This window comes from Bubalus bubalis, chromosome 7 (genome assembly GCF_019923935.1).
Source record: "Bubalus bubalis isolate 160015118507 breed Murrah chromosome 7, NDDB_SH_1, whole genome shotgun sequence".
Lineage (NCBI taxonomy): Eukaryota > Metazoa > Chordata > Mammalia > Artiodactyla > Bovidae > Bubalus > Bubalus bubalis.
In genome coordinates, this window is record NC_059163.1 from 29,284,875 (window position 1) to 29,312,017 (window position 27,143).

At 41.4% G+C, this 27,143-nt stretch overlaps 1 protein-coding gene across 2 annotated transcripts; it reads left to right on the forward strand.

The window, feature by feature from the left end:
- Window positions 1-1,551: 1,551 nt before the first annotated feature.
- Window positions 1,552-13,265, forward strand: LOC102395897 (cytochrome c oxidase assembly protein COX18, mitochondrial). Of its 2 annotated transcripts, none has more exons than XM_006046954.3 (6): window positions 1,552-1,993; window positions 2,603-2,703; window positions 5,308-5,471; window positions 6,163-6,287; window positions 8,693-8,800; window positions 11,695-13,265. In XM_006046954.3, exons 1-6 carry the CDS (start codon window positions 1,652-1,654, stop codon window positions 11,878-11,880), a joined length of 1,026 nt encoding a protein of 341 aa, XP_006047016.2. In that variant the 5' UTR covers window positions 1,552-1,651; the 3' UTR covers window positions 11,881-13,265. The 2 variants fall into 2 exon arrangements, with proteins under 2 accessions (XP_006047016.2, XP_006047017.2); XM_006046955.3 differs by having other exon boundaries at window positions 6,166-6,287.
- The last annotated feature ends 13,878 nt before the right edge of the window (window positions 13,266-27,143 follow it).

The following is a 27,143-nucleotide window of genomic DNA, read 5'->3' on the forward strand; positions in this document are numbered from 1 at the left end:
GACTATAATCTGTGACCCCAAAATGTAGCACAAAAGGTGAACCTACACTCATTGAAGAAGTTCCAGCCCCGACTCCTGAATACAAATCCACAGAACGAAGTCTTAGGAATTTGATGAATAGCTTAAAAATTCTTGATTTAAATTATCTGAATAGTGAATGCATAAACGTGGAGTTTTTATTTTAGGATCTTTTTCCTTTCATCAACTCCTTTTCTCCTACATATCAAAAGGTCACAGTCCTTAGGTTTAAATGACACTGTGGAAAGTCCAGCTCCTAATGTTATCAGGTCTCTGCAACGAGAGGAGTGCAGCAGCATAGAAGTTGTTCCTTTGCTCCCTCAACCTTCAGGCCAAGATAATTCCATGTAAAATTATTTTCCACTTTAAACCAGTACTCGGTACCAATAGGTTGCTTGTTTTAACTTGACAAATGGATAGAGAGACAGTGATACAGGCTTTTACTTTTGGAAAAGAAATTCTATAACATGTTGGGATGTGTGTGTTAACATATAAAATTTCATGAATGGATTTAATCATGCAATTTGAAGGAAGATCACTTCCTGAACCCAGAGAAAACATCTGGTAACCCCTGGGCAGGTGCACAGTGAAGCAAGAACAGTAGCTCCAGTTTGACATTACCCCAATATTGGGCGGCACCTTCGTTTTAATCAATGATTTTGTTCCTCAACACAATTTGGCCTCTAGGTCTAGGGATGATCATTATGTTAAGAAACTCCATGTCATCCCATTGTGTTCCCAGGAACACAAAGCTAAAAACTAGTCCATGTACATTTAGCCTGCTCCTTCTAAACAGAAGACAGCTGATGTTGCTGTTCAGCCTCCTGAAAGTTTATACACGACGTTAAGCCCCAATAAAGAAGTCACCGTGCTGCCAGTGATAACTCCCCTTAACTCAGGAGATGGTTCTTTACTCTTAATAAACTTTACTGCTCTTTATAATGAAAGATGAAACACTAAAACTGGTTCTGAAAATGCTTATTAGGACAGATGAGGCAATTAAATATTTATACCACAGACTAAAGTATGCTTAGAGTATAAAGACTTGATTTTAACAACACAGAAACTCACGCCTCTCCAAACTGGCATTTCAGCAACGCGTTCAAGATAGATTGAGTATAATCTATCTCAATCCCTAGCGGAAGCAATCGGGGTGCACATAAAGACGTGGGGGGCTACCTTCTGATCACAAAAAGCACCCACAAAGTTTAAACCATGACATGATTAGCTAAGTCAAAAAGAACGGAAAGGTATATGCCGAAGACCGACTTTACAGGACGAGAGCTTCCTAGAGAACGCCTCGCCGGGCTCCGGGCACTAAGTCCCACCCCCAACACTACAATTCCGGTCTAGCCTCGAGGAGCTCCACCACAGCAGCGCGAAAGTTTCGTGTCTGCGCAGTAGACTTGCTCGGTGCCGCGTGGGAAAGGTGGGACATTTCTGCCTCGTGCGTCATCTCTAGTGCGACTCAATACGTCACTGGCTTGACCGGGAAGGTCAACTGTGGCCACCCGCGAGCCCACGCCCACTTTACGCCGGGGTTGCCGGCGCATGCGCGTAGCGGCCTAGGCGGAGCGGTGCGAGCGCGCGTGGTCCGTGAGGCCGGCGTTTCGGACCCAACCCTGGCGCAGAGATGCTGTGCCGGCTCAGCGTTAGGTGGCTGCGGCCCCGGCCTGCCCTGCAGGTCCGTGTCCTGGACCCATTGCTCTCACGGGCCCCAGCGGGCGGCGCCAAGAGCTCTGCTCTGCCAGTGTGGGCGGTGGCATCGGTCTCCGCAGTTGGCCCGAAAGGCGCGGGAGGCTGGTACGAGGCCTTGGCTACCTCGGCGCCGGTGCAGGGCGCAGAGGACGTGCTGCTCTTCGCCCACACCGCCTCGGGCCTGCCCTGGTGGGGCAGCATTCTCCTCACCACCGTGGTCCTGCGCGGGGCCGTCACACTACCCCTGGCTGCCTACCAGCACTACATCCTGGCCAAGGTGAGGGGTGCCGAGCCGCGCGTGGACCGTGCGTACCCACTTCCGTGGTGAGGAGGGTCAACGTCTCACCTGGGGCTTAAGGTCCCCAGATACTTCCGGAGTACTTACTGTTAATCATCAGCACCTCTAAGGCAGTAAGCTTACAAAAAGGAATTGACACAGGCAGAAGTAAATGCAGATTCTCTTATGGCTCTGTAGCTACAAAGAGCATATTAAAGACACTTAATAGACTACCGTTTCTTCAGTTTATATTACTGGAAAGCCCACGGATTGAACATTAAAAGTGTGGAGTGTAGGGCTTATTTAATCCTTAAAATAACCCTGTGAAGTAGGTGCTGTTATATATTTTATATAAGAGGGAACAAGACTTTAGAGGTTGAATAATTTGCCCAACATCACACTGATAAGTGTATAAGTTGGAATTTTAATTTGATTGCAATTGAGGATATCGTAAGTTAACATCTTGTGAGCAATCTTAGAGTTTCTTGACACAACCAGTAAACCACGTTTTTTTTAAACGAGTTTAGGGAATAGAGAGTAAAATTATGAATGGTTATAAATACAGATCTTTAATGTGCTCATAACAAAGTCTACTTTTTCTTTAGCTAGGTGGAAAATTTGCAGCCAGAAATAAAAAACATTGCACAACATCTTAATCAAGAAGTTGCAGTTTGTGCACAACAGTTGGGATGGTCCAAGAGAGTTGCCAGGTAAGCTAATTCTCTGAATATAAGACCATGAAAAAAACTATATGTATGTATTATTTATTACAGGGTGTGGTATTCTGTAGCTTTAGCAGCAAAGTCGTTCTTTTTACTTTTTAATATTTTAAAAAGTTTTTGTGGCGTGATAGGTTTATATACTGGACTGAAAGCATAAAAAGAGAGAAAGCAGAGTTCCTTGATCTTAAAGGACTCCAGACTACTGAAAAAGACAGATGTGTAATCAAATAATGACTGGATTAAGTAACTAAAAAAGATTATGTACAGGAGTTAGGTCATCATGGAAAGTTAGGGAAGGCTTCACAGGATACAGATACTGTGCCACTTTGTTGAGATTTTAGTCAACAAAAGATACAAGTTATTTACAAACTTAACCTTTTTGACAGCATAGAGCAGGTAGCTGCCCAAAAGAATGAGGAGACAGAAAATATAAATGCCATGGTAAAAGCAACTGGGTAGGCCAGGAGTTGTTACTCTGCTGTAGTTATCCTGTGTTGCTGTCTCCCTGAGCTCTTTGAGAGCCCTTGCCTAAGGGTGCTTGAGCATGTTGTAGTTCCATGTGGGCAGCCATCCACTAAGAATTTTTAAGTCTTCCTCCTCCTATCAGCCTACCCTAGTTCTGCTTAGTTAGGTTCCCAAATTCTGATTCTTAACTAGACTGTGACAAAGTGTTCAGCATCTCACAGCAATGAGAAAAATAGGGGTGTTTTAGTATGAATATGTAATGTGTATATATATGGGTATATGTGTGTATTAGTCATGTCCAGCTTTTTGTGACCCCCGAGACTCTAGCCCTCCAGGCTCCTCTGTCTTTGGAATTCTCCAGGTAAGAATACTGGAGTGGATTGCCAGTTCCTTCTCCAGGGTATCTTCCCCACCCAGGGATCACACCCAGGTCTCCCACATTACAGGCAGATTCTTTACCATTTGAGCCACCAGGGAAGGCCCTATCCATATATTTTTATCTATATAGGTATAAATTTGCCACCTATCTTCAATATGAAATTGAGTCCCTCTTTAGTGTTAAAAGGACCTGCCATTTTTAAAAAATCATTCTTATAGCTTAATATCTTTACTTGATAAAATAAAAAGTTGGTAAACCTATAGTTTTGACGTTTTACTGATCAAGGAAGTCTGAGGGCTACAGCTCTAGACCAGAAGAACACAGTAGCTGCTCACATGGGTTATAAATGCAGCCTAGGTAAGACTGTGCCACCGTACTTATGCATCCCTGGCAGGATGATTGTCCAGACACATCCTTACACAGATGAATGACTTTCTAAAGGAAGACATTATCTGAGGGTTTCCTGTGTTGTCAGTTTAACTGGGTTTTGAAGAATGAAAAGGAGTTTGTCAGGTGAACAAACAGCCAGGAAAGTGGACAGTCTTCAAAGATGATGTAATAACTTCCAAGGCTTGTGATGTGAAAGTCTGAGTTGTTGGATGACCCAGGTCATTCAAGGGACAAGAAAAAGAGTAACAGGAAATAAAGTTGAAAGAGTGGGCGAAGACTGAATTACAAGGAGCCTGGAATGTCTCTGTGTACTGTCTTAATTCAGTGCATTATAATTTGATTAAATTCTGCAAACCTGTTGAAAACCTACCTTGTACAAAACATGCCACAAGAGATTTAAAGATGAAGACCCATCCAATACTGTAGTCTAGCAAGTGGGACGTAAGAACAGGAGTTGAAAACAACAACAACAACAACAAAAACAACAGAGGAGTAACTAATATGGTTAACAGAGAAGCAGTAAGAAAATCTTTATGAAAGAGTTGATTGAAGAATGGAGACTGTTTTGACAGGTCAGGAGCATACATAGTACAAAACCACATTGCTCTGAAAGGTATGTTCAGGGATCAGGTGATTGAGTTTGGCTGGAGTGGAGACATTTGAGTAAAATGTGCTTTCACCTCTAGTATTTCTGATTCAAATTGTGGTCATACCATGTTAGTAGTGAAATTTCCTTTGTTAAAGCCTAGTTTGCCTAAGACCTCCAGAAATAAAGCCGGTAGTTTGACAGTGGCGGATTTCTCAAATTGTTATGTAATTTGCTTACATTGTGAACAAACTTTGAGTAAAAGGCTTTATTTTCCTTTTTTTTCAGCAACCACTTGGTGTAGCTTAGGGGCTTCCCTTTTAGCTCAGTTGATAAAGAATCAGTCTGCAATGCAGGAGATGTGGGTTCAATTCATGGGTCAGGAGGATCTGCTGGAGAAGGGCTAGGCTACCCATTCCAATATTCTTGGGCTTCCCTGATGGCTCAGCTGGTAAAGAATCCATCTGCAATACGGGAGACCTAGGTTCTGTCCCTTGGTTGGGAAGATCTCCTGGAGATGGGAAAGGCTACCCACTCCAGTATTCTGGCCTGGAGAATTCCATGGAGTATGTAGTCCATGGGGTTGCGAAGAGTCAGACACTACTGAGCGACTTTCACTTCACTTTGGTATAGCTTCTGACAGTCAAAAATCCTGCATAAATCCTTTAGCCAGTAACCATAGCGTGGGTGTGTTTATCCTGTAGGGATGAAGCACAACTAGTATTCAGATGATGTTTTCTCCTTTCCCTTTTTCCCTCTTCCCTCAAACTAGGCTCACTTACCTAAAGACTATGCGGAGGCTTGTTTCAGAGCTCTATGTTCGGGATAACTGCCACCCCTTCAAAGCAACTGTGCTGGTCTGGATTCAGCTTCCAATGTGGATCTTCATGTCTATCGCTCTCCGAAATTTTAGCACAGGGGCAACACATTCAGAAGGTAGTTACTATTGAAATGCAATTCCCCCAAGCAAGTTCTCTAACACTGTCTTGTATTCTAAAGAAAAAGCAAAAAATAAAATAAAATAAAAAACATCCATACTTTCTGTAACTGGAATATACTTTTATCATCTCCTTTACACAAGTATAGAATTTCAAATATTAGGTGTAACCAAACTAGCTGTATTGAGAAGACAAATCAGTTTAGGAAGGATGTCACTAGTACTATTTCTTAGAAGTCTTAATAAAATTAGTGTTATAATTCCATAATATGGTTTCAGGGCCATGAATTTTTTCTATTTATAAATTGGAGAAGCCAGAAAAACTTTCACAGTTATAAGTGTAAATATTAATATGAAAGGTTACAAACTAAGGGACTTGTTTTTACTTTCATTTAAAGGCATTTCTAACCATAAAGTAATCTAAATTGACTTGAAAGAAAGCAGCCTATAGACAAGTAATTTTTTAAATTTCAGTCTGTAAAGGTTACTGCTACACGTCTTTAGTGTCTCCACATCCGTTTGCTCCAGAAACTTCTTACCTCTTTCTCAGTACAAGAACTAGCTTATGTTGTGGAGTGAAAATAACCTGAATGAAAAATGCAAGTCTTCAGTGTGAGGAATACCTTATTGGAATCACTTCCCTCTGCTGTTTTTAGAAATTCTTTTGTTTCATTTATAAAAATGTTTCAGCAGGTTTTTCTGTTCAGGAGCAGTTAACTGCTGGCGGGGTCCTATGGTTTCATGACCTCACTGCTCTGGATTCCACTTGGATTCTGCCTGTCTCCGTTGGCGTCATCAATTTATTAATAGTGGAGGTCAGTGGTTTTAAATAAGATTTGCTTGCCGTTTAAATCATTGAGATTTCTGTTGCTGTCCTGACATCAGATAGAAATGAATTTGAGTTACTGGTGATAGCTCTGAGCTAACATTGAGATTCCTTGGTTTTTTGGTTTTTTAATATATATTTGTTTATTTATTTGACTGTACTGGGTCTTAGTTGTGACGTGTAGGAACTTTGAGCTGTGGCATGTTGGATCTACTTCCCTGACCAGGGATCGAACCTGGGCCCCCTGCATTGTGGGTGCAGAGTCTTAGCTAGTCATGAGACCCCTTGGTTTTGGTCGCAGATCAGTTGTTGATTAATTTTCTGGGGCCAGTTCCTTAACCTCTCTGGGGATCAGAATGCTCATAATTTAAAATAAGAGAGCTGAATTGGAACAGTTCCAAAATCTCCTTCAACTGTAAAATGGTACGATGCTAGTACATAACAGTTCTGTGATTTGCTTTTTGGTAAAGGCAGCAATTAAGATGTCAGTCTGGTCTTATTCCCACAATATGTTGATGTTTTGTGTATATGTTTAATATGTCAATTAAACATACCTGACTGCCATTTTTAGTCATAGAATTTCTTTATAAAATGAAATGGAGAAACATATGTATAAAATACGACCTTTTAGCCATATCTTACCATTAGCTCATGCTACTTTACTCAACTTGAGTTTAGGGGAAACTTGTCTTTCATTCCATAAAGAATTGTTCTTAGACTCTTGAAAAGAACATACACCCTTTAACTAGAAGAAATCTTCAGTTCAGTTCAGTCGCTCAGTCGTGTCCGACTCTTTGCGACCCCATGAATCTCAGCACGCCAGGCCTCCCTGTCTATCACCAACTCCCGGACTTCACTCAGACTCACATCCATCGAGTCAGTGATGCCATCCAGCCATCTCATCCTCTGTCATCCCCTTCTCCTCCTGCCCCCAATCCCTCCCAGCATCAGAGTCTTTTCCAATGAGTCAGCTCTTCGCATGAGGTGGCCAAAGTACTGGAGTTTTAGCTTTAGCATCATTCCTTCCAAAGAAATCCCAGGGCTGATCTCCTTCAGAATGGACTGGTTGGATCTCCTTGCAGTCCAAGGGACTCTCAAGAGTCTTCTCCAACACCACAGTTCAAAAGCATCCATTCTTCGGCGCTCAGCCTTCTTCACAGTCCAACTCTCACATCCATACATGACCACAGGAAAAACCATAGCCTTGACAAGACGAACCTTTGTTGGCAAAATAATGTCTCTGCTTTTGAATATGCTATCTAGGTTGATCATAACTTTCCTTCCAAGGAGTAAGCGTCTTTTAATTTCATGGCTGCAGTCACCATCTGCAGTGATTTTGGAGGAAAGATCTAATGCAGTTGAGATTTCACAGACCTCGTATCTGCTGATTGCTGTTTGTGAAATCTAATACACCCCTTATTTTTTCAGATGAGAAATATGAAGATTCTCAGGCCTTAGGTGAAGGTTTCCTGAGGAAAGACGCTGTGTATAGTCTTAAGTGTTTTACCCTAAGAGCATCTAGCATAGTTCTGTGAACTTGGTTAGTAATTAGTATTTCTTAGGAAGAAGGAAGTGATGACACAAGGTCCCAGTGAATTGACGTCAGTCCTCCCATCTTTCCTTTATTCCATCTAACAACCCAGCATGCATAAATTTAATAAAAGCCTATTCTTGCTTAACATTTACTGTGTACCAGGCACTATTGTAAGCAATTCACATGAATTAACTCATTTAATTCTTAGCAATAGTCCTATGATGTAGGTGCTGTTATTATCCCAGTCTTAAGGTGGAGAATGGGAGGCACGGAAAGGTGAAGTAACTTGCCCAAAGTCACATAACCACTAAATGCAGGGCTGCCATGTGAATCTCGTAATTAGAGTGTGCAATCGCAGAATCTGTGCTCATAATCATTAAGCTAAGCTGCCTTGTAAGTGATTCATAAACCATAACTCCTCTTCCTAGCCTTCTTAGTTCTTTTCTGTCGTCCATGTAACCAGATCACAAACCTTTCAGATACCTGTTAAGTTCTTTCTCTGTGCCAGGCCCTGTATTTAGGTGCCAAAAAAAAAAGGGTAATGATTCATACATAATACCTATCTTGAAGGGACTTCAGTTTTACAATCTTTAAAAAACACTGACCTATAAAAATTACGCTTTGATCCTATTTAATATAGATGAATCTCTTTATTGCTGTTACTTAGTTCCATTTAAGAATTAAAGAGTTGATCAACCAGTGATAGTTAATCAACAAATCAGTGTTTTGTTTTTTAATTTTTATTGCTTTTGTTAAAATATAGGTAGAGGCCAGTCAAAAGTCACTTTGCATTTTAAAGCTTGTCTCATTTAATGTGTATTTAGATAATCAGCATGTGTGTGTTTATTTTACCCTTTCAGATTTTTGCCCTGCAAAAACTTGGAAAGTCTCGTTTTCAGACGTATATTACGCACTTTGTTCGTGCAGTCTCAGTGTTGATGATTCCAATAGCGGCAACAGTACCTTCAGTGAGTAAGCACCAGCATTGTGTGAAGCATGAGCTAAATATAAATTCTCTCTGTTTTTAGCTTAGACTGACTGACATTGTGCCTCTTCTATTGTGCTTCCTCTGACTCCTTAGTCCTTTACTGGTTTCTGATTTCTGTAATAACAAATCTACTGACTCTATCACCAAGTGACACCTGAATATTTCTTGGGATTGGTTAATCTTCCTTTACGTGAATGTGTCTTAACCCTCCATTTTCCTCTTTTTTTTTTTTAATCTTGCAGAGTACCATGAACAGTACTATGAATGTAGCATTTGCTCTGTTTGATTAGTTGATATATTGAATTCTTTTTGTCTTCACAGAGGGATCCAAGGAATTTAGCATTTAAAAAGAAACAAAAATTTTCCCCACCAAGGATCCACATGGGTTCATATGTAATATTATTTGATCTCATAGAAATTTTATGAGATAGGTATACTTGTCCCCATTTATATGTAATAAAACTTTTATAGAAATAGAAAAATAATGTTATATTTGCAGTTATTTCATTTTTTTAGCCTTTTGCATATTTTTCATGGATACTTGAGATGGGTAAAGCTGTCAGTGTATCTGTCTTTGCTCAGAATCAACACAGAGACCGTAAAGTAGTAGTCATTTGTTGCTGGTAGTTCAAGTTCTATCCCTTGTATAAAAGTACTTCATAGGACTTGTCTTAAAAATCTGAAATAGTATGTTTTCAGCATCAAATATGTCTGTTAAATACTTTTCATCTGTCACTTAGTCATAGTACTGTCATTAATCCTGTGTAAAATAAGTTTCCTCATTTCTAAAAGAGACACCATAATGTATATGAAAATTAATGAAATAACAAGTGCCTGTTATAGTACTTCTCATATAATAATAATGTTATAAAATACTCTGTAAAAACAGAATAATGCAAATTCTCTACATTTCTAAGGAGAAATAATACCAATTATAACTGAGGAAAACTGCAGATCAAGTAAAATAGCAGTAAAGTTCTAATGAGAAGTTGGGTTCCAAGTGAGTAACAGAGACCATTTCATATATAGGAAAGTCAGAATTAAGCGTTTAATGTAGAGCTGATATGGCAACTCTGTGAAGACATGAGAAAGACTGCCTAGTTCTCTCTCAATGCTGCATTGTCCACAACCTGTCATTCTTGTCTTGAAAGCCACAGGGTAGTCATGATGGCCACTGAAGCTTGTTATCATGCAAGAATAGTAAAAGGGTGCTTCAGCTACAGTCAGATGCTTCAACTACAGTCAATCACTTAAGAACCCTTGCCAGATGCCCTACCAAACACTTGTGCTTATGTCTTAAATATGTGGTCATACCGAACTGCAGAAGAGGATGAAAAGTATAGTCTTTTTTTTTTCCAGATAGCAATATACCTTGCTGAAAATTAGGATTTTATTACTAACGAAGATGAGTGATACTTAGTAGGCAGTTTGTAGTCTGAAGTAGTTGGGCCCAGGGTACTGTTTGCTTCATAGATAAGTTTGATGATGATGCTGGCTAATATTTATTCAACATGAACTTTGTGCCAGGCCCTGTTTTAAGTCATTTATGTACATACACACACACACACATATGTATTAGTACATGTATTTCTCCCAACAGTACACTGAAGTAGGTGCTATTGTAATCTCCAATTTAACCCTGAGGCACAAAGAGGATAAGTAACTCATGGTCACTCATCTGTTCAGTGGCAGAGTCTTCACATACATCCAGGCATTTTGGCTCTTATTCTTTAGCTACTGTACTAATAATCTGCATTTAAGATTTTATTACTTCCCTTAAAAACTTGTTCTGGGACAAATAAATGCTTAATATGAGACACTGTGCTTACCACACTACATGAATTTTCTCATTTATTCTTCACAGCATCCCTGGGTACAGTCTGTCCCTCACTTTATAGAAGAGAAAACTGTAACAAGAAAAACAAGAAAAATAACTTGCCAAAGTTAAATACATAGATTTCAAACTCAGGCAGTTTGATCCCAGGACTGGACTCAGCCAGCACATGGTCTTGCCTCTGGGGCCTGCTTACCTTCTGATGCCAAAGGGAAGTTTAGAAAAGATGTATGTTTGTATGTATATATGGGGATGTTTCAAGAGGCTGCAGACTAAAAGACTACCAATTATAACTGAGGAAACCCCTAGATCAAGTAAAGTAACAGTAAAGTTCTAATGAAAAGTTGGGTTCCAAGTGAGTAACAGAGACCAAAAAAACATCTTAAATATCCAAAAGTGGATTCTTTCATATATAGGAAAGTCAGAATTAGGCAACTTAATGTAACAGCTCTGTGAAGACATGAGAAAGACAGCTCTTTGACCTAAATAACTGAATCTCAGTGGTGGTAAAAAAAAAAAAAAAAAAAAAAAAGTAGAGGGTTGGGCTGAGATGCTTTGTCTCAGGAAAAGGCAAAGATAATCTATTCCTGACTACACTTAGAAACTAGTTCCTGGGAAAATTTGGAAGATAGGTGACTCTGTATAGGTGTAGGGAAGCTAAGTTTGCCATCATAAATGCCTCCAGTAGCCTGCCTGGTGTGTAGCAGTTTGTCGAGACTCTAGGTGGGGAAACAATATGCTTAATTGCCAAAGAAGGAAATGAGATCTCTCTTGGACCCCTGCCTGGGAGCAGTTCTCTGCCATCCACTTTCTGTCACCAATACCTCTCCTTTTGGTTTCTTTTCATTTGGGGGGTCTTCTTTTCAACTTTCTTACTATCTGTTAGATCTGACCCAGGTATCTATTAGCTCCTGAAGGTCTTGTTCAGTCCTGGTGCTCTGTTTACAGAGATTGTTAATTTTCTTTTTTATTGCCTGCCTGTCTCTAGACCTTGGAGAATGGAGAGATGCTAACATTCATGTCCTTTCTTCTCATTGCAGTCAATTGTCCTCTACTGGTTGTGCTCCAGCTTCATGGGCCTTTCACAGAACTTGCTGCTCCGTTCTCCTAGGTTTCGCCAACTTTGCAGGATCCCGTTGACCAAGTTAGATTCAGACACTCCTTATAAGGACCTCTTGGCTGCCTTTCACTCCAAGTTCATTTCAAGAAAATCACGTACTTTCTAGTAATTTTTGAAACAATTACAGGTTTCACTGTTAATGTATTTAGAAGATTTAGAACTTCAGGTATGATTTAATTTGCTTTTGTTTAAAATCATGAACTCTGTAAGTACTATGGATTAAGATATAATCCAGATATATATAACAATACTTAAAATCTTTTCACTGCTAAACATGTAGTATATTTAATTGTATGCTAAGACTATAAAAGTGGAATCAAAGTGTCAGGCCCTGTTTATAAAATTACAATTTGCTAGAGATTCCAGAACTTTGGAGAACAGGACTAGAAAAGTGTATAAAATAAGAGAATCCAGTGAGGTGATTTCTAAAATTTGTAGGATGTGGAGGATTGTAGACCTGTTTGATCTTTTAATAAAGCCATAGTTTTCTCTTCAGAAAAGTCCTTGAAATACAAATGGAGGCCTTTTTTGAGCCCCTCTCCCAACTCCTGAAGGCCTTCTGGTAATTCCTGGTTAATAAATTATTCTAATGGAACAAGTTAATGTATGATTTTAAAATGAAAGGGACTTGAGATACATGCTGTGGAGTAATCCACACGTGTAAGAAAGTACCTAACATGGTAGGTGGTGTTGCTTTTCAGCTGTGCTCTGAAAGAATATAAAAAGTGTACATTCCTTTCTCTCTAAGAAGTCTGCAATACAGGGTATAGCACTGAGTACTGCTGGAACCCAAAGTAGAAAATCTTAAGCTAATCATAGAGAATATGAAGGAACTCAGTATCTCTGATAACCTGTTAAGTAAGAAAAAATTCTGTATTAGGGTCAAGATATTGCTAGTCGGGAGATTTCTTTAGACTTATTCATCTTGATGTGATAATACATAACATTGATGGTCTGAGAATATCATATATTACCTAATTCATAATTTCATAGCTTAAAAAAAGAGCAAAATTTTAAAAGCTTGAATGATCAGGATAGTATTTATCAAGTTTTAATAATTACTGAATACATGAAAATACATTAGTTTCAGTGTTACTAGAAATTAAACAGTACGTGGAGAATCAGCTTATTCAGCCAGAAAGATGCATATGAACAGCATGTCTTCATTCATTAGAGATGTAATCATTGATCACATGATCATGAAATAGGATTGTTCTGTAGAATTCTGGAGATGGAGTTGAGTCTTTTCTGTAATCTCAGAGTACAGTAGACCCTTCTCTTTTGTGATCCGAAAGCCACAACCACTAAGAGCTTTAAACTGTCAGCAGCTGGAATCCCAACAAACAGCTGGATCAAACTTCATTAGCTGAGAACTTACATAGCCATGGGGAGGAAATGATTCCATGATTCCTGTACATAATAACTGGCCTGCCATCATTTGTGGAATACAGTCTAAAAGTAAAAAGGACTATTAAAAATCTTTGAACTTTATTTGGTAATTGTATGGCTCTTGTGAGTATTGTGTTTCTGTTTTGGAACTCTTATTCTCAGATAAAGTAAAATGATATTTACTGGTATATTTGTTTTCTGTGGATGCTGTTAACAAAATCTTCATGCTGCTTATGCACCAAGAGGAAGATGCTGTTGGATATATTGGATATTATATATCTCTTTCAAATTTTTCTTTTAAGGGGTACATTTAGGGATTGCCCTTGAGAAAGAAATGGGTCCTACAAGGGGGTCCTCCCCAGTTCACCACCGCTGTACTCAGGAAGCCTAGCCTTCATGTCTGTTTCACCTAAGACTTCCCAGAACTCAGCTAATAATTGATAAAATTCTTGTTTTATAGCAAAATAAAAACTAACAGTTTTTCTTCACCCCTTTGGGCTTCCTCCCTCCCCTTTAGTTCATCTGCATAAACCAGAGCTCCTTAGGAGATGACATTCCATCTTAATCTCATCAGTGGACACAAGGAGATACACTTCCTTCTTTTTTGTTGTTGTTTTTGTTTTGGTTATTAGTACTCAGTCAAAAAGCCCACACACAAACAGATCCTCCCACACTCCTCCTCGTAAGGGACTGTGATGACCTGTGACCCACTATTCCTGTGGGTCTGGATTGTGTAAACTCTAAATAGCATAAACGATCAGTGTCATACTATCATTTGACATAAACCCAAAAGGCTTTCCCAGTGCTTCAGTGGTAAAGAATCCACCTGCCAACGCAGGAGACACAGGTTTGATCCCAGGGTTTGGAAAGATCCCCTACAGTACAGGGGGATACAACCCACTCCAGTATTCCTGCCTTGGAAATCCCATGGACAGAGAAGCCTGGCAGGCTACAGTCCATGAGCTCACAGAGTCAAACCCAACTGAGCGACTGATTACCCGCCACCAATCCTCATCTTTGTCTCCAGAACTTTCGTGCTTTGACCTCTAATTGGCAGAACAGCCCCTAGAGCTTTCTGAGTGTCTCCCAGATTATAATCCTCAAATCGGCTTGAATAAAATTTTCCATCTTTTTTCTTAGACTGTTAATTTTTTCTGTTGGCAAAGGTGTATTAAATTAAAGCATTTTAATCCTGGTTGATTTCCTGTCCATAGGAACTGCAAGACCTAGCAGTTACCACAAGAAAGAAAAATTACCAGCTGAGGAATGGCAGCAAAAGATTAGAGGGAGCTCTTTCATAAAGAAGCCTTGCCTAGTTCTTAAAACAGTAACTTTTTGCTTTTCTGTAACTCGAACATGAGGGAAATATACAACTGTCCCAAAGGAATATATAACAAATCCCTGTTCCTTTGAACTCTACCACTGACTACCTCTTGACTACCCAGTTTTTATATAACTTTTGCAAGATCGTCTAATTGATTAGGCCTATACTGCTGATTTTGTTCTATAAAATGAGGACTCTGGGGTGTTTGAGAACAAAAACATTGATGGAAAGACCTAAAATAAAAGTAAATGCTTCAGGAAAGCACCCAGTCTTATTGAGTTCTAAGGCAACAACAACAAAAAAAAATGTCTGTCCTTGAAGATCCCTACTAGACCCCAGAGGGCCAAGCACTCCATGACAAACAAGCCTCTAGGGACCATTTTAAGGAAATTTCAGTGGGCATACTTTTCCTCTTATATCCCTGATAAGGCGATTATATTTGTTTTTCCTTAGTTGAGAAGGCAGCATTATATTTAGCTTTGGTTTTTGTCTTCTGCCTAAGTTGTAGCTCTCCAGGAAAACTTAAAACTGGAGTATAAAATAGACTGAACTATATCCCTTCCATTGCAGCTGCATTTCTGCATGTTTCAACAGTGGTATAATTAATAACTTGAGGAATTTCTTCTAATTATAACCTCAAACTTCCTGGATTTTCTGAGGGTAAAGAGTATTTAAAATACCAATTCTGTATCTATGTAAGAATTAACAGCTTCTTATTTCATGCTCTTCAAAATGTATCCCATGCGTTGCTACACTTGGGAAAACTGTGAAGTTCCATTGTAGAAGCTTCAGTTATGCTTGTATGAAGCTTCAAATGCAGATGTTCCACTTGGGGATCCAGATAAAAACTAGAAATTCCCATGTAAAATTACAGTCACGGTTTAAATGTCAAGTCCTAGTAAAAGATAATGAGTGCTTGTAAAAAAAAAAAAAATTACAGGACTTCCCTGGCAGTCTAGTGATTAAGAATCTGGCGATGCAGAGGGAGTGGGTTCAGTCCCAGGTTGGGGAACTAAGATTCCATATGCTGCATGATGGCCAAAATAAGATAAAAGTCACAACCAAGTAGAGATTTTGAAATCAAATATGTTCTCCCTTATCTTTGTTGTTGTTGAGTCACTCAGTTTTCTCAACTCTGCGACCCCATGGACTGCAGCATACCAGGCTTCCCTGTCCTTCACCAACTCCTGGAGCATGCTCAAACTCCTGTCCTTCAAATCGGTGATGCCATCCAACCATCTCATCTTCTGTCATCCCCTTCTCCTGCCTTCAATCTTTCCCAGTATAACGGTCTTTTCCAATGAGTCAGTTCTTTGCATCAAATGCCAAAGTATTGGAGCTTCACCTTCAGCAACAGTCCTTCCAATCAATATTCAGGACTGTTTTCCTTTAGGATTGACTGGTTGGATCTCCTTGCAATCCTAGGACTCTCAGGAGTCTTCTCCAATACCACAGTTCAAAAGCATCAGTTCTTCAGTGTTCAGCTTTATGGTCCAACTCTCACATCCAAACATGACTACTAGAAAAACCATAGCTTTGACTATAAAGACCTTTGTTGGCCAAGTAATGGCTATGCTTTTTAATATGCTGTCTAGGTTGGTCATAGCTTTTCTTACAAGGAGCAAGCATCTGTAATTTCATGGCTGCAGTCACCATCTGCAGTGATTTTGGAGCCCCAAAAAATAAAGTCTCTCAGTGTTTCCAGTATTTCCCCATCTATTTGCCATGAAGTGATGAAACCAGATGCCATGATACTAGTTTTCTGAATGTTGCATTTTAAGCCTACATTTTCACTCTCCTCTTTCACTTTCATCAAGAGGCTCTTTAGTTCTTCACTTTCTGCCATAAGGGTGGTGTCATCTGTGTGAAAGTTAAGTTGCACGGTCCTGTCAGACTGTTTGTGACCCCATGGACTGTAGCCTACGAGGCTCCTCCATCCAGGGGATTTTCCATGCAGGAGTACTGGAGTGGGTTGCCATTTCCTTCTCCAGGGTATCTTCCCAACCCGGGGATTGAACCCAGGTCTCCTGCATTGCAGGTAGATGCTTTACTGTCTGAGCCACCAGGGAAGTGTGTCTGAGGTTATTGATATTTCTCCCAGCATCTTGATTCCTGCTTGTCTTTCATCCAGTCCAACATTTCTCATGATGTACTCTGCATGTAAGTTAAATAAACAGGGAGACAATATACAGTCTTGACATACTCCCTTCCTGATTTGGAACCAGTCTGTTCCATGTCCAGTTCTAACTGTTGCTTCTTGACCTACATACAGATTTCTCAAGAGGCAGGTCAGGTGGTCTGGTATTCCCATGTCTTTCAGAATTTTCCACAGTTTATTGTGATCCACACAGTCAAAGGCTTTGGCATAGTCAATAAAGCAGAAATAGATGTTTTTCTGGAATTCTCTTGCTTTTTCCATGATCCAGCAGATGTTGGCAATTCGGTCTCTGGTTCCTCTGCCTTTTCTAAAACCAGCTTGAAAAACTGGAAGTTCACAGTTCACGTATTGCTGAAGCCTGGATTGGAGAATTTTGAGCATTACTTTACCAGCCTGTAAGATGAGTGCAATTGTGTGGTAGTTTGAGCATTGTTTGGCATTACCTTTCTTTGGGATTGGAATGAAAACTGACCTTTTCCAGTCCTGTGACCTCTGCTGAGTTTTCCACATTTGCTGGCATATTGAGTGCAGCACTTTCACAGCATCATCTTTCAGGATTTGAAAAAGCTCAACTGGAATTCCATCACCTCCACTAGCTTTGTTCAAATGGGTATATCTTTCCTTTTCTCCTTTGCCTTTAGCTTCATTACCGTCATTACCCCTACCATAGTTTGGGAACAGGATCTGGGGTCTAGTTCTCACCTAATTGATGTGTAGTTACCTCTTTCAGCTGGATGAGGGCCTTAGTTCCTTCAGGACTTCAAAGGTATGTATCAGATGGTTATTGTATGTCCCTTGAGGAAGAACTGGGACTCTGTTTTATCTTTGAACTGTTTGATTCTTGACTGCTTTTCCTTTGTTCCTGCATTTCCTTATCATAGTTGATGACCTGTTCAAGGGCAAGCACTATAGGTAGGCTTAGATCACAGAATGGCTTAGGCCAAAAATGGCTTCTCTTATGTTGGGGCTGCTGTGCCTGGGTCACCCCCTACCATATCTGCTTGCAGAGTCAGTACAGATGACACAGTCCCACAGGATTGCCCCTTCCCTCACTTCAGCACCAATCTCAGGTACTATCTACAACTTCTGCCTGACTAGGTTGCAAATCTGCGGTTCCCATAACCCCTTCCTTGGGTATGATAATTTGTTAGGACAGCTCACAAAACTCAGGAGAACATTTTACTGACTAATATCTGTCTATATTAAAGGATGCAATTCAAGAACAGCTATACGAAAGGACTGCATGGGTTGGTGTGTGTAGGGCTGAGAACACACAACTCCCATGCTTTGGAGGCTTCATTATGTAGGTGTGAGTGAATACAGCATTGGTCAGTGGTGGTTGAATTCAGTCTCCAGCCCCTGTCCTCAGATGGGAGGTTAAGGGATGGGGCTGAAAATTTCAACCCTGTAATATTGTGATTGGTTTCTCTTGTAATATTCAGCCTCCATCTTTGGTTATCTAGGAGAGGATTTCTGAAAATTACCTTGTTACCATAAACTCAGCTGTGTTTGCAAGGCCTTGTTAGGAATAACAAACTCACGGCTCCTTGAGGAACAGCTTCAGGAGCATAAAAGACCAAATAGTATAAGTAAAGATCCTTCTGTTGTTCTTTTCACCTAGGAAATTACAAGTGTTTTAGGAGCTGTGTGCCAGGAATCAAAGCCAAATATATCTTTTTTATATATATTACAGTATCACAGAGTTTTAGTTGATGAAAGTAGTGGCTTTTTAATCACCACAATGGATATTTGAAATGGGTTCTCATTGGTCAAATTAGTTGCATGAAGGCATTTGGGTTGGTTGAGATAGTTTAGAGACCTGCGTACATTTGAATGAATGTTGTTCATTTGCTGAACAACTGACTCTTTGCAATCTGACTCTTTGTGTCTGACTCTTTGCGATCCCATGGACTGCAGCACTCCAGGCTCCTCTGTTCTCCACTGTCCCCCAGAGTTTTCTCAAATTCATATCCCTTGAGTCTGTGATGGTATGTAACCATCTGTACCTACAACCTCAGTGACGGTCTTAAGGCTTAATCTGTGTGAGTAGCTCTGATTTCCTTTCAAGAATAGCAGAACCCTGCCTGTAATGAGTCTTCATGTCAGATGTGATGAGGTCACCTGAAAGAGACTGGGATTTCATAGAGCTCAGAGCACAGAGCTGCACTTTTTGTGTCTACTTGCTAATCACTTGCTAATTTTTTTCTTGTTTCATAAATGTATATGTGGTAGAAGTTAGTCTGAGACTTCCTTTCATTTTAATTTGCTAGGGAAACTGGAAAGTAAGATGCAGGAATAACTAACAGTCACCCCTATCAAACTCGTGAAAGAGTTGACCTTTACTGGCCAAAGAGAACCTAACAATTTGGTATATAGCCAGATTGACCTATTTGTTTCTTTTAAAACCCACTGTCCCCAAACTATTGTTACGGTGAGAAAAAAAAAAGCTTTTGAAAAGACATTGTCATCAAGATGTTCTGTGAATTGGTGTTTTTAAGAAATATTTTAAGAACTTTTCCAATAGTGGTAAAAGAAAACTAGAGTGGCTGGCCTACTGGGATTGGTCCCTGGGACCAGATTTCAGCACTGGCCTGCTCTTACGAGCTAGGACAAGCTCAGAAACACAACTCTCTTTTGTTGTTGTTTAATTTGTTGGCGTACTTATTTGGCTGCACTGGGTCTTAGCTGTGGCACTCAGGACCTTTAGTTGTGGCCTGTGGGATCTAGTTCCCTGACCAGAGTTGAACCCAGGCCCACTGCGTTGGGAGTACAGAATCTTAGCCACCGGACCACTAGGGATGTCCCAGAAACAAAACCCGTCCAGGCCTCAGAAGGTGCCTCTGAGCAGACCCCAACCCCTGCACAGCTAAAGCTCATTATTTGGGAAAACACACGGTTGGCTAAATCCATTGTGCATGATCACTGGGTCTTTCTGTTATCTGTTCTCTCGGAAACTCATTCTGATCTAGGTGTCCCTTCTCTTAACTAAGCCTCCCACTGTACCCCTACTCTCCCAAACGTCTCCACTCTGCTTATCTGTCTTATTTCCATGATAAACAGAACTCCTCAGAGTGTTCACATCCCTTTCAGCTCTTTTTTCATTTCCCTAGTGATGAGGATGGTGAATGGTGAGGGACCTCTTAACTTTTACTCATAGATTACTATTGCCCTTACTTTTCCCCAAGAAAAAGAACTTTTTCTTGATACCCATGCTAACTGGGTATAGCACTACCTACCCTCCATTTTTCCTGACATCTACTGACTGCCTCGTCACCCCTCTTTTTAATGGCTTCCTCTATGTCTTCACTCCTGTCATCGCACTGGGTGACGGTGGTAGCTAAACAGAGGTTCCATCAGACAACTTTGCCACTCAGTTGTTCTACCTGTCTGATATGTTTGTAATTTCCCCTCCACCCTTCAGGAGTAAGATTTTTTTGTTTTATAACCCATTGACAATTCATTCCCATTGCAGGCCATAGATGACTGGGTCAGGGTTGTTCAAGTAGCCCAAGCTGGACTGATTAAATCTCTCTTGGAAATTTGAATTCAGATAAGGAGATCAGGACTTCCCTAGTGGCTCAGTCAGTAAAGAAACCACCTGCAATGCTGGGGACCTGGGTTTGATCCCTGGGTCAGGAAGATTCCCTGGAGAAGGAAATGGCAACCCACTCTTGTATTCTTGCCTGGAGCATCCCATGGACAGAGGAGCCTGATGGACTGCAGTCCATGTCGCAAAGAATAGGACACAATTGAGTGACTAACACTTTAACTTTCAAGGAGACCAAGGGCTTACCGGGTGGTGCTAGTGGTAAAGAATCCATGTGCAATGCAGGAGATGCAACAGATGTGGGTTCCATCCCTGGGTTGGGAAGATCCCCTAGAGGAAAGCATGGCAATCAACTCCAGTATTCTTGCCTGGAGAATCCAATGGACAGAGGAACCTGACTATAGTCCACAGGGTCAGAAAGAGTTGGACACGATTGAAGTGACTTAGCATGCATGGCAAGGAGACCAAGTCAGCTGGGGAACAGATTCATCCACAGTGAATGCTAGACCAGCCATCCACAGCCCAGGCCCACATGATGATAAAGCTAGGATGTTGCAAAGCAGGCAAGGGTAGCAGAAGAAAGCCTATATGATAAGAGGGGAGGCAAAATTATACCATCTTACAAAAGGAAGCTGAGATTGAGCCATCTCATAGTTTCCACCCCCTTAAGAGATGGAGCAGTTAGACACAATTCCAAATTTTGAAGTTCTCATCACATATTATTTTCCTATTGCTGCTATAGTGAATTACCACAAACTTAATGACTTAGTGTGTGCTTAAGTCACTCAGTCCTGTTCGACTCTTTGCGACCTCATGGCCTGTAGTCTGCCAGGCTCCTCTGTCCATGGAATTCTCCAGGCAAGAATACTGGAATGGTTAGCCATTCCCTTCTCCAGGGGATCTTCCCGACCCAGGGATCAAACCCGCATCTCCTGTGTCTCTAGCAGTGCAGATGAATTCTTTACCTGCTGAGCCATTGGGGAAGTCCTTAAAACAACCCACATTTGCTGTCGTACAACTCTGGAGGTCAGATGTCTGTAATGGGTCCCCAGGGCTGCATTCTTTCTGGAAGCTCTTGGAGAGACTAGTTCTTGCCTTTTTCAGCTTCTGGAAGCTGCTCAAGTTCCTGGGCTTATGATCTCTGCCCCATCCCCCCAGCTCTCTTTCTATTGTCACATCTCTTTCTTTCACTGTGACCCTCCTGCCTGCCTCTTTTAAGGACTCCTGTGCTTTTTTGGGGCCACTCTGATAATTCACCCTGGAGAAGGAAATGGCAACCTACTCCAGTTATTCTTGCCTGGAGAACTCCATGGACAGAGGAGCCTGGCAGGCTACAGTTCATGGGATTGCAAGAGTCGGACATGATTTAGTACCATCTTTCTTTTCTGATAATTCAGGATAATCTTCCCATCTCAGGATCCTTAATTTAGGCATATCTTTGGCCTTGTTTTTCAGGTCCAAGCCCTAGTGCTTGTAGATTAAGAGCAGTGGGAATGAATGCACTCCTCCAATGTCCGTGTTGCCGTTACTCTGTCTAGATCCAAGGAGTCACTCCATCTCCCATAATCTCCTCCCTTTTTCTTCGTATCTGTAGTCTGCGAAGATGGAGGTAGGGAGAGCGGAGTCACTTTCTGATGCTCTTTAGAGGAACCTCTCCAATTTGTGTTCTGCCCAGTGCCTTGGGCAGGGTGCGTTTTCTCCTTTCTATCTTCCTGGAGGCAGGAGTTTATTAAAATACCTTACCAGGATGATCCTGACCGTGGTCTCTGACTCATCCATCTCAGGGATCCTACCCTGTCCATCACTACATGTGGTAAGCTTCCAGTAGTCAGTTGTTTGTATGTCCAAAATGCACGTGTGACATTTCTGGACCCGATATCGGGTTTGCTATTCCTGTTGCTGCACCTGAGTAACTGGTGTCTTTTCTGTATATCAGTGATGTGCTGAACTCCCCAGAAAGTAAGATGTTCATTCTCCCAGCTCAGCCCCAGCTTAATCTGACACCTTGTCACTTACTCTAAAATTTTTTAATGGAATCAGGGCACACAGAGATCAAAAAAGGTGAGGCAGTCATACAGCTGGTAATTCCTCGTGGCCTTGTAGGTATGGCAACTCACACACTGGCCCTGCTGTTGTTTTTATTCTATGTGCAAAGTTGCTCACATTGTCAGTGAGATTCTATTAAAATTCTCAAGACTGGGATTTTTCTGAGATTAGGGATAGACTTTTTTTCCTTTGAAAATAATTTTAATTGGAAAAATATCATCACTACTATCTTTTTTTATTAAACTTTTAAATTTTGTATTGGAGTACAGCCAATTAAAAATGTGATAGATTCAGGTGGACAACAAAGGCATTCAGTCATACATATACATGGGAAATAGACATTTTTTAAAGAAGAAAACCCTGCCAAATGATACATTTCTTCAGTAACCTCTCAGTCTTTCCCTATTGACCACACAAAGTAAAGCAAAGATATTTTTCTCCATGATATTTAAGCTAGAATTGGGCCTTCATAAGTATAGGGAGGAAAGTGATCCATCAACAGAAGTGTGTATATAGGTTTTACTCTTTGATTTTATGAAAAAGCTTCATGGACGTGAATTCCATGAGTTTATTAAAATTAGCCAGGGAAGCCTGCTGTGGAGGGTAATGTATGCTCAAGTGAATGCACTGGCCACCAGAGTCACATTATCAGTCAAGACACTCCGCTCCCTTTGTCCTGAAGAAATATTTCTGCAAGAGCTCTCAAGGTGCTCCCCAAGTGTCTAGAGGTAAGACATACAACCTCAGCCTCCCATGGGCAGCATTTCTCAGGAGATGGCAACTGTACCCACAGCCATTTTTTTTTTTTTCAAGAAAGCTTTTATTTCCATTTCATCCTCACAAGAAAGGGCCCAGTTCTCCCCTTCACTTATGTCTGAAGCTTCAGATGTTTTAGATAAAGTTTTACCAGTTCTCAAGCTCTATCTGAGATATAGACAGTAGGGTTAGGATTAAATCATTTAGATCTTCATATGTGCCCAGGGCTTCCCTGGTAGTTCAGTCAGTAAAGAATCCGCCCACAATGCAGGAGACTTGGGTGTGATTCCTGGGTCGGGAAGATCCACTGCAGAAGGGAAAGGCTACCCACTCCAGTATTCTTGGACTTCCCTGTGGCTCTGGTGGTTAAAAATCTGCCTGCAATTCAGGAGACCTGGATTTGATCCCTGGGTTCGGGAGATCCCCTGGAGAAGCAAAAGGCTATCCACTCCAGTGTTCTGGCCTGGAGAATTCCATGGACTGTATAGTCCATGGGGTCACAAAGAGTCAGACACGACTGAGTGACTTTCACTTTCACCTTCACATGCCCAGGTAGAGAAGCATGGATTGTGGGGGACCGATCTACTCACCACTTTCTCTCTCCTCCAGTATTCCATACTGTTCTGATGATCTTGCTGGTGGACACCTAAATCTCCGTGGTTACCCCAGACGGAAAATAGATGCTGAAGTTATAGTTTGAGAATACCAACTTACAGTAGTCCTGGGACATGTCCAGTTTACACAAACTAAAAAGATAAGGGAGTAATGATGAGCCCATGCTTGAAATCATTCCATCAATTTATATCTAATAGCCCACTCCAGTTCTAAAGTTTCTAATTTTTTTTTTTAATTTTTTGGCCACACTACTCAGCTCGTGGGATCTTAGTTCCCTGACCAGGGATTGAATCTAGGACCACAACAGTGGAAACAGAGAGTCCCAACCACTGGACCATCAGGGAATTCCCTAAAAAATCAGATTTATAAGTGGGATAGAAAGCTCTGTAATTCCATAGACCTTCAACTAGCAAAAGCAACAAACTGTTCCTATTCTTTTCTTCTCTGGAATTGTATTACACTGACCCCCAAGCCTTCCGGGATTTCCCCTGTGGCACCAGAGGTAAAGAACCCACCTGCCAATACAAGAGACATTAGATACGTGGGTTCAATCCCTGGGCCTAGAAGATCCCCTGGAGGAGGGCATGGCAACCCACTCCAGTGTTCTTGCCTGGAGAATCCCACGGACAGAGGAATCTGGCAGGCTATGATCCATGGGGTGGCAGAGTAGGACATGACTGAAGTGACTTAGCACGCATGCACCCAGCCTTCCACACAGATGTGAGGGTGTCCTATGTAGGTCCAGTATTGGTGCAGCGACACTGAGTTACATACAGAATGCTCAACATACAGAATGCTCGCCAGAATGCTCAGTTCCGTTACATATAGAATGCTCATCTGCAGGCTTCTTCGTCAGTACCAGGATAGAATGGCTCCACCCCTCTTGCAGTGCCCAAGGCTGCCGAGGGTCATCAGAGGAGAGAGAAAAGAAGGTGATTCCCAAGCAAAAGTGTAACCTCAAGTGAAAATGGTGAGAAGAATTGGAAATCCAGACCCTTAAAAACAACAGCCCTCCTGTAACTCCCAGGTATAATGTTTCTAGTTCTCTACAGTGGATGGGACAGGGCCAGTGTTTGAGTAAGTATTCCAAGCAGTTGTGTTTGCCTTTGGCTGAGATAACAAGTACACACATATTTAACATGGATGCAGTACATTAGACGAGCTCTACAGGGAAGTTTCAGATGTGTTTCTCTAAAGCTGTCCACTGCTTTAAAGTATCTTGTTCTTCCAAACACAATGAGATTGTCTTGATGCACCACTGTGTCCAAGGAATATGCATTCCCAAGCACTTTCTCCAGATCAGGTGCTGAAAGGTAGTTGGGGTCGCCAAGACTTAGTGTTTTGTTCTCTAAAATGTGGAATTAATTATTTTTTCCCTCTAAGCTAGACGTTTCCTTTATTTTATCTTAATTTTCCTTTTTCTCCCCCATTAGATGGCTATTGACTTGTCTACAAGATTTTTCTTCCCTTTATTCCCAGGTGTAGTCAGATATTATGTACCCACTGGCCTCTGTCTGGGGGCAGGGGTTTTCAAATGGGTTTAAAATGGTATCTGTTCAGTTGGTCTAAGGGGTCACACTGCAAGTCTGCCACCATCAACCAAGACTTTCCCGGCTCTGAAGGGAAAGATTCTTTCCTGCTGTTTTGGGAAAGAAATTGTGGACCTGCTGCTGCTGCTGCTGCTGCTGCTGCTGCTAAGTCGCTTCAGTCGTGTTCGACTCTGTGCAACCCCATAGACGGCAGCCCACTAGGCTCCCCTGTCCCTGGGATTCTCCAGGCAAGAACACTGGAGTGGGTTGCCATTTCCTTCTCCAGTGCATGAAAGTGAAAAGTGAAAGTGAAGTTGCTCAGTCGTGTCTGACTCTTAGCGACCCCATGGACTGCAGCCCACCAGGCTCCTCCGTCCATGGGATTTTCCAGGCAAGAGTACTGGAGTGGGGTGCAACGTTTCTCACCTCATGCAGTATATTGAAAGGAAAGGGGTTGGTTCCCCTTCTCTTCTGTTGTAGACAGTAATCACCCAGAGCAACATTAGAATGAAACTTTGCTCTAAAATACTGACCTAAGAACATGCTGACTTAGGGGAGGAAGGTGAAATTGTACAGAAGCTTGTGGGAAGGGTCATTTGACATTTCAGTTCAGTTCAGTCGCTCAGTCATGTCCAACTCTTTGCGACCCCATGAACCACAGCACACCAGGTCTCCCTGTCCATCACCAACTCCCGGAGTTTACCCAAACCCATGTCCATTGAGTTGGTGATGCTATCCAACCATCTCATCCTCTGTCGTCCCCTTCTCCTCCTGCCTTCAATCTTTCCCAGTATCAGGGTCTTTTCATATGAGTCAGCTCTTCGCATCAGGTGCCCAAATATTGGAGTTTCAGCTTCAGCATCAGTCCTTCCAATGAACACCCGGGACTGATCTGCTTTGGGATGGACTGGTTGGATCTCCTTGCAGTCCAAGGGACTCGCAAGGGTCTTCTCCAACACCACAGTTCAAAAGCATATTCTTCGGGCCTCAGCTTTCCTTATAGTCCAACTCTCACATCCATACATGACTACTGGAAGAACCATAGCCTTGACTAGACGGACCTTTGTTGACAAAGTAATGTCTTTGCTTTTTAATATGCTGGTCATAACTTTCCTTCTAAGGAGTAAGCGTCTTTTAATTTCCTGGCTGCAATCACCATCTGCAGTGACTTTGGAGCCCAGAAAAATAAAGTCAGCCACTGTTTCCACTGTTTCCCCATCTATATGCCATGCAGTGATGGGACCAGATGCCATGATCTCGGTTTTCTGAATGTTGAGCTTTAAGCCAGCTTTTTCAGTCGCCTCTTTCACTCTCATCAAGAGGCTTTTTAGTTCCTCTTCACTTTCTGCCATAAGGGTGGTGTCATCTGCATATCTGAGGTTATTGATATCTCTCCCGGCAATCTTGATTCCAGCTTGTGCTTCCTCCAGCCCAGCATTTCTTATGATGTGCTCTGCATGGAAGTTAAATAAGCAGGGGGACAATATACAGCCTTGATGTACTCCTTTTCCTATTTGGAACCAGTCTGTTGTTCCATGTCCAGTTCTTTTTTTGTTTGTTTTCTTTTTTTAAATTTTATTTTATTTTATTTTTTAACTTTACAATATTGTATTGGTTTTGCCATACATCAACATGAATCTGCCACAGGTATACACGTGCTCCCCATCGTGAACCCTTCACCCTCCTCCCTCCCCGTACCATCCCTCCGGGTCGTCTCAGTGCACCAGCCCCAAGCATCCATAATATCATATATGAGGCAAGTCGCCAGTCCAGGTTCAATGCACGGTGCTGGATCCATGTCCAGTTCTAACTGTTGCTTCCTGACCTGCATACAGATTTCTCAAGAGGCAGGTATTACACTTAGTGAAATGAGTCAAAGAAAAATACTGTTATCATTTAGGTGGAATTTAAAAACTAAAAGTAGTGAATATAACAAAACAGACTCACACATATAGAGGACAAATTAGTAGTGATTACCAGTAGGGAGAGGTGAGAAGGGAGGGGC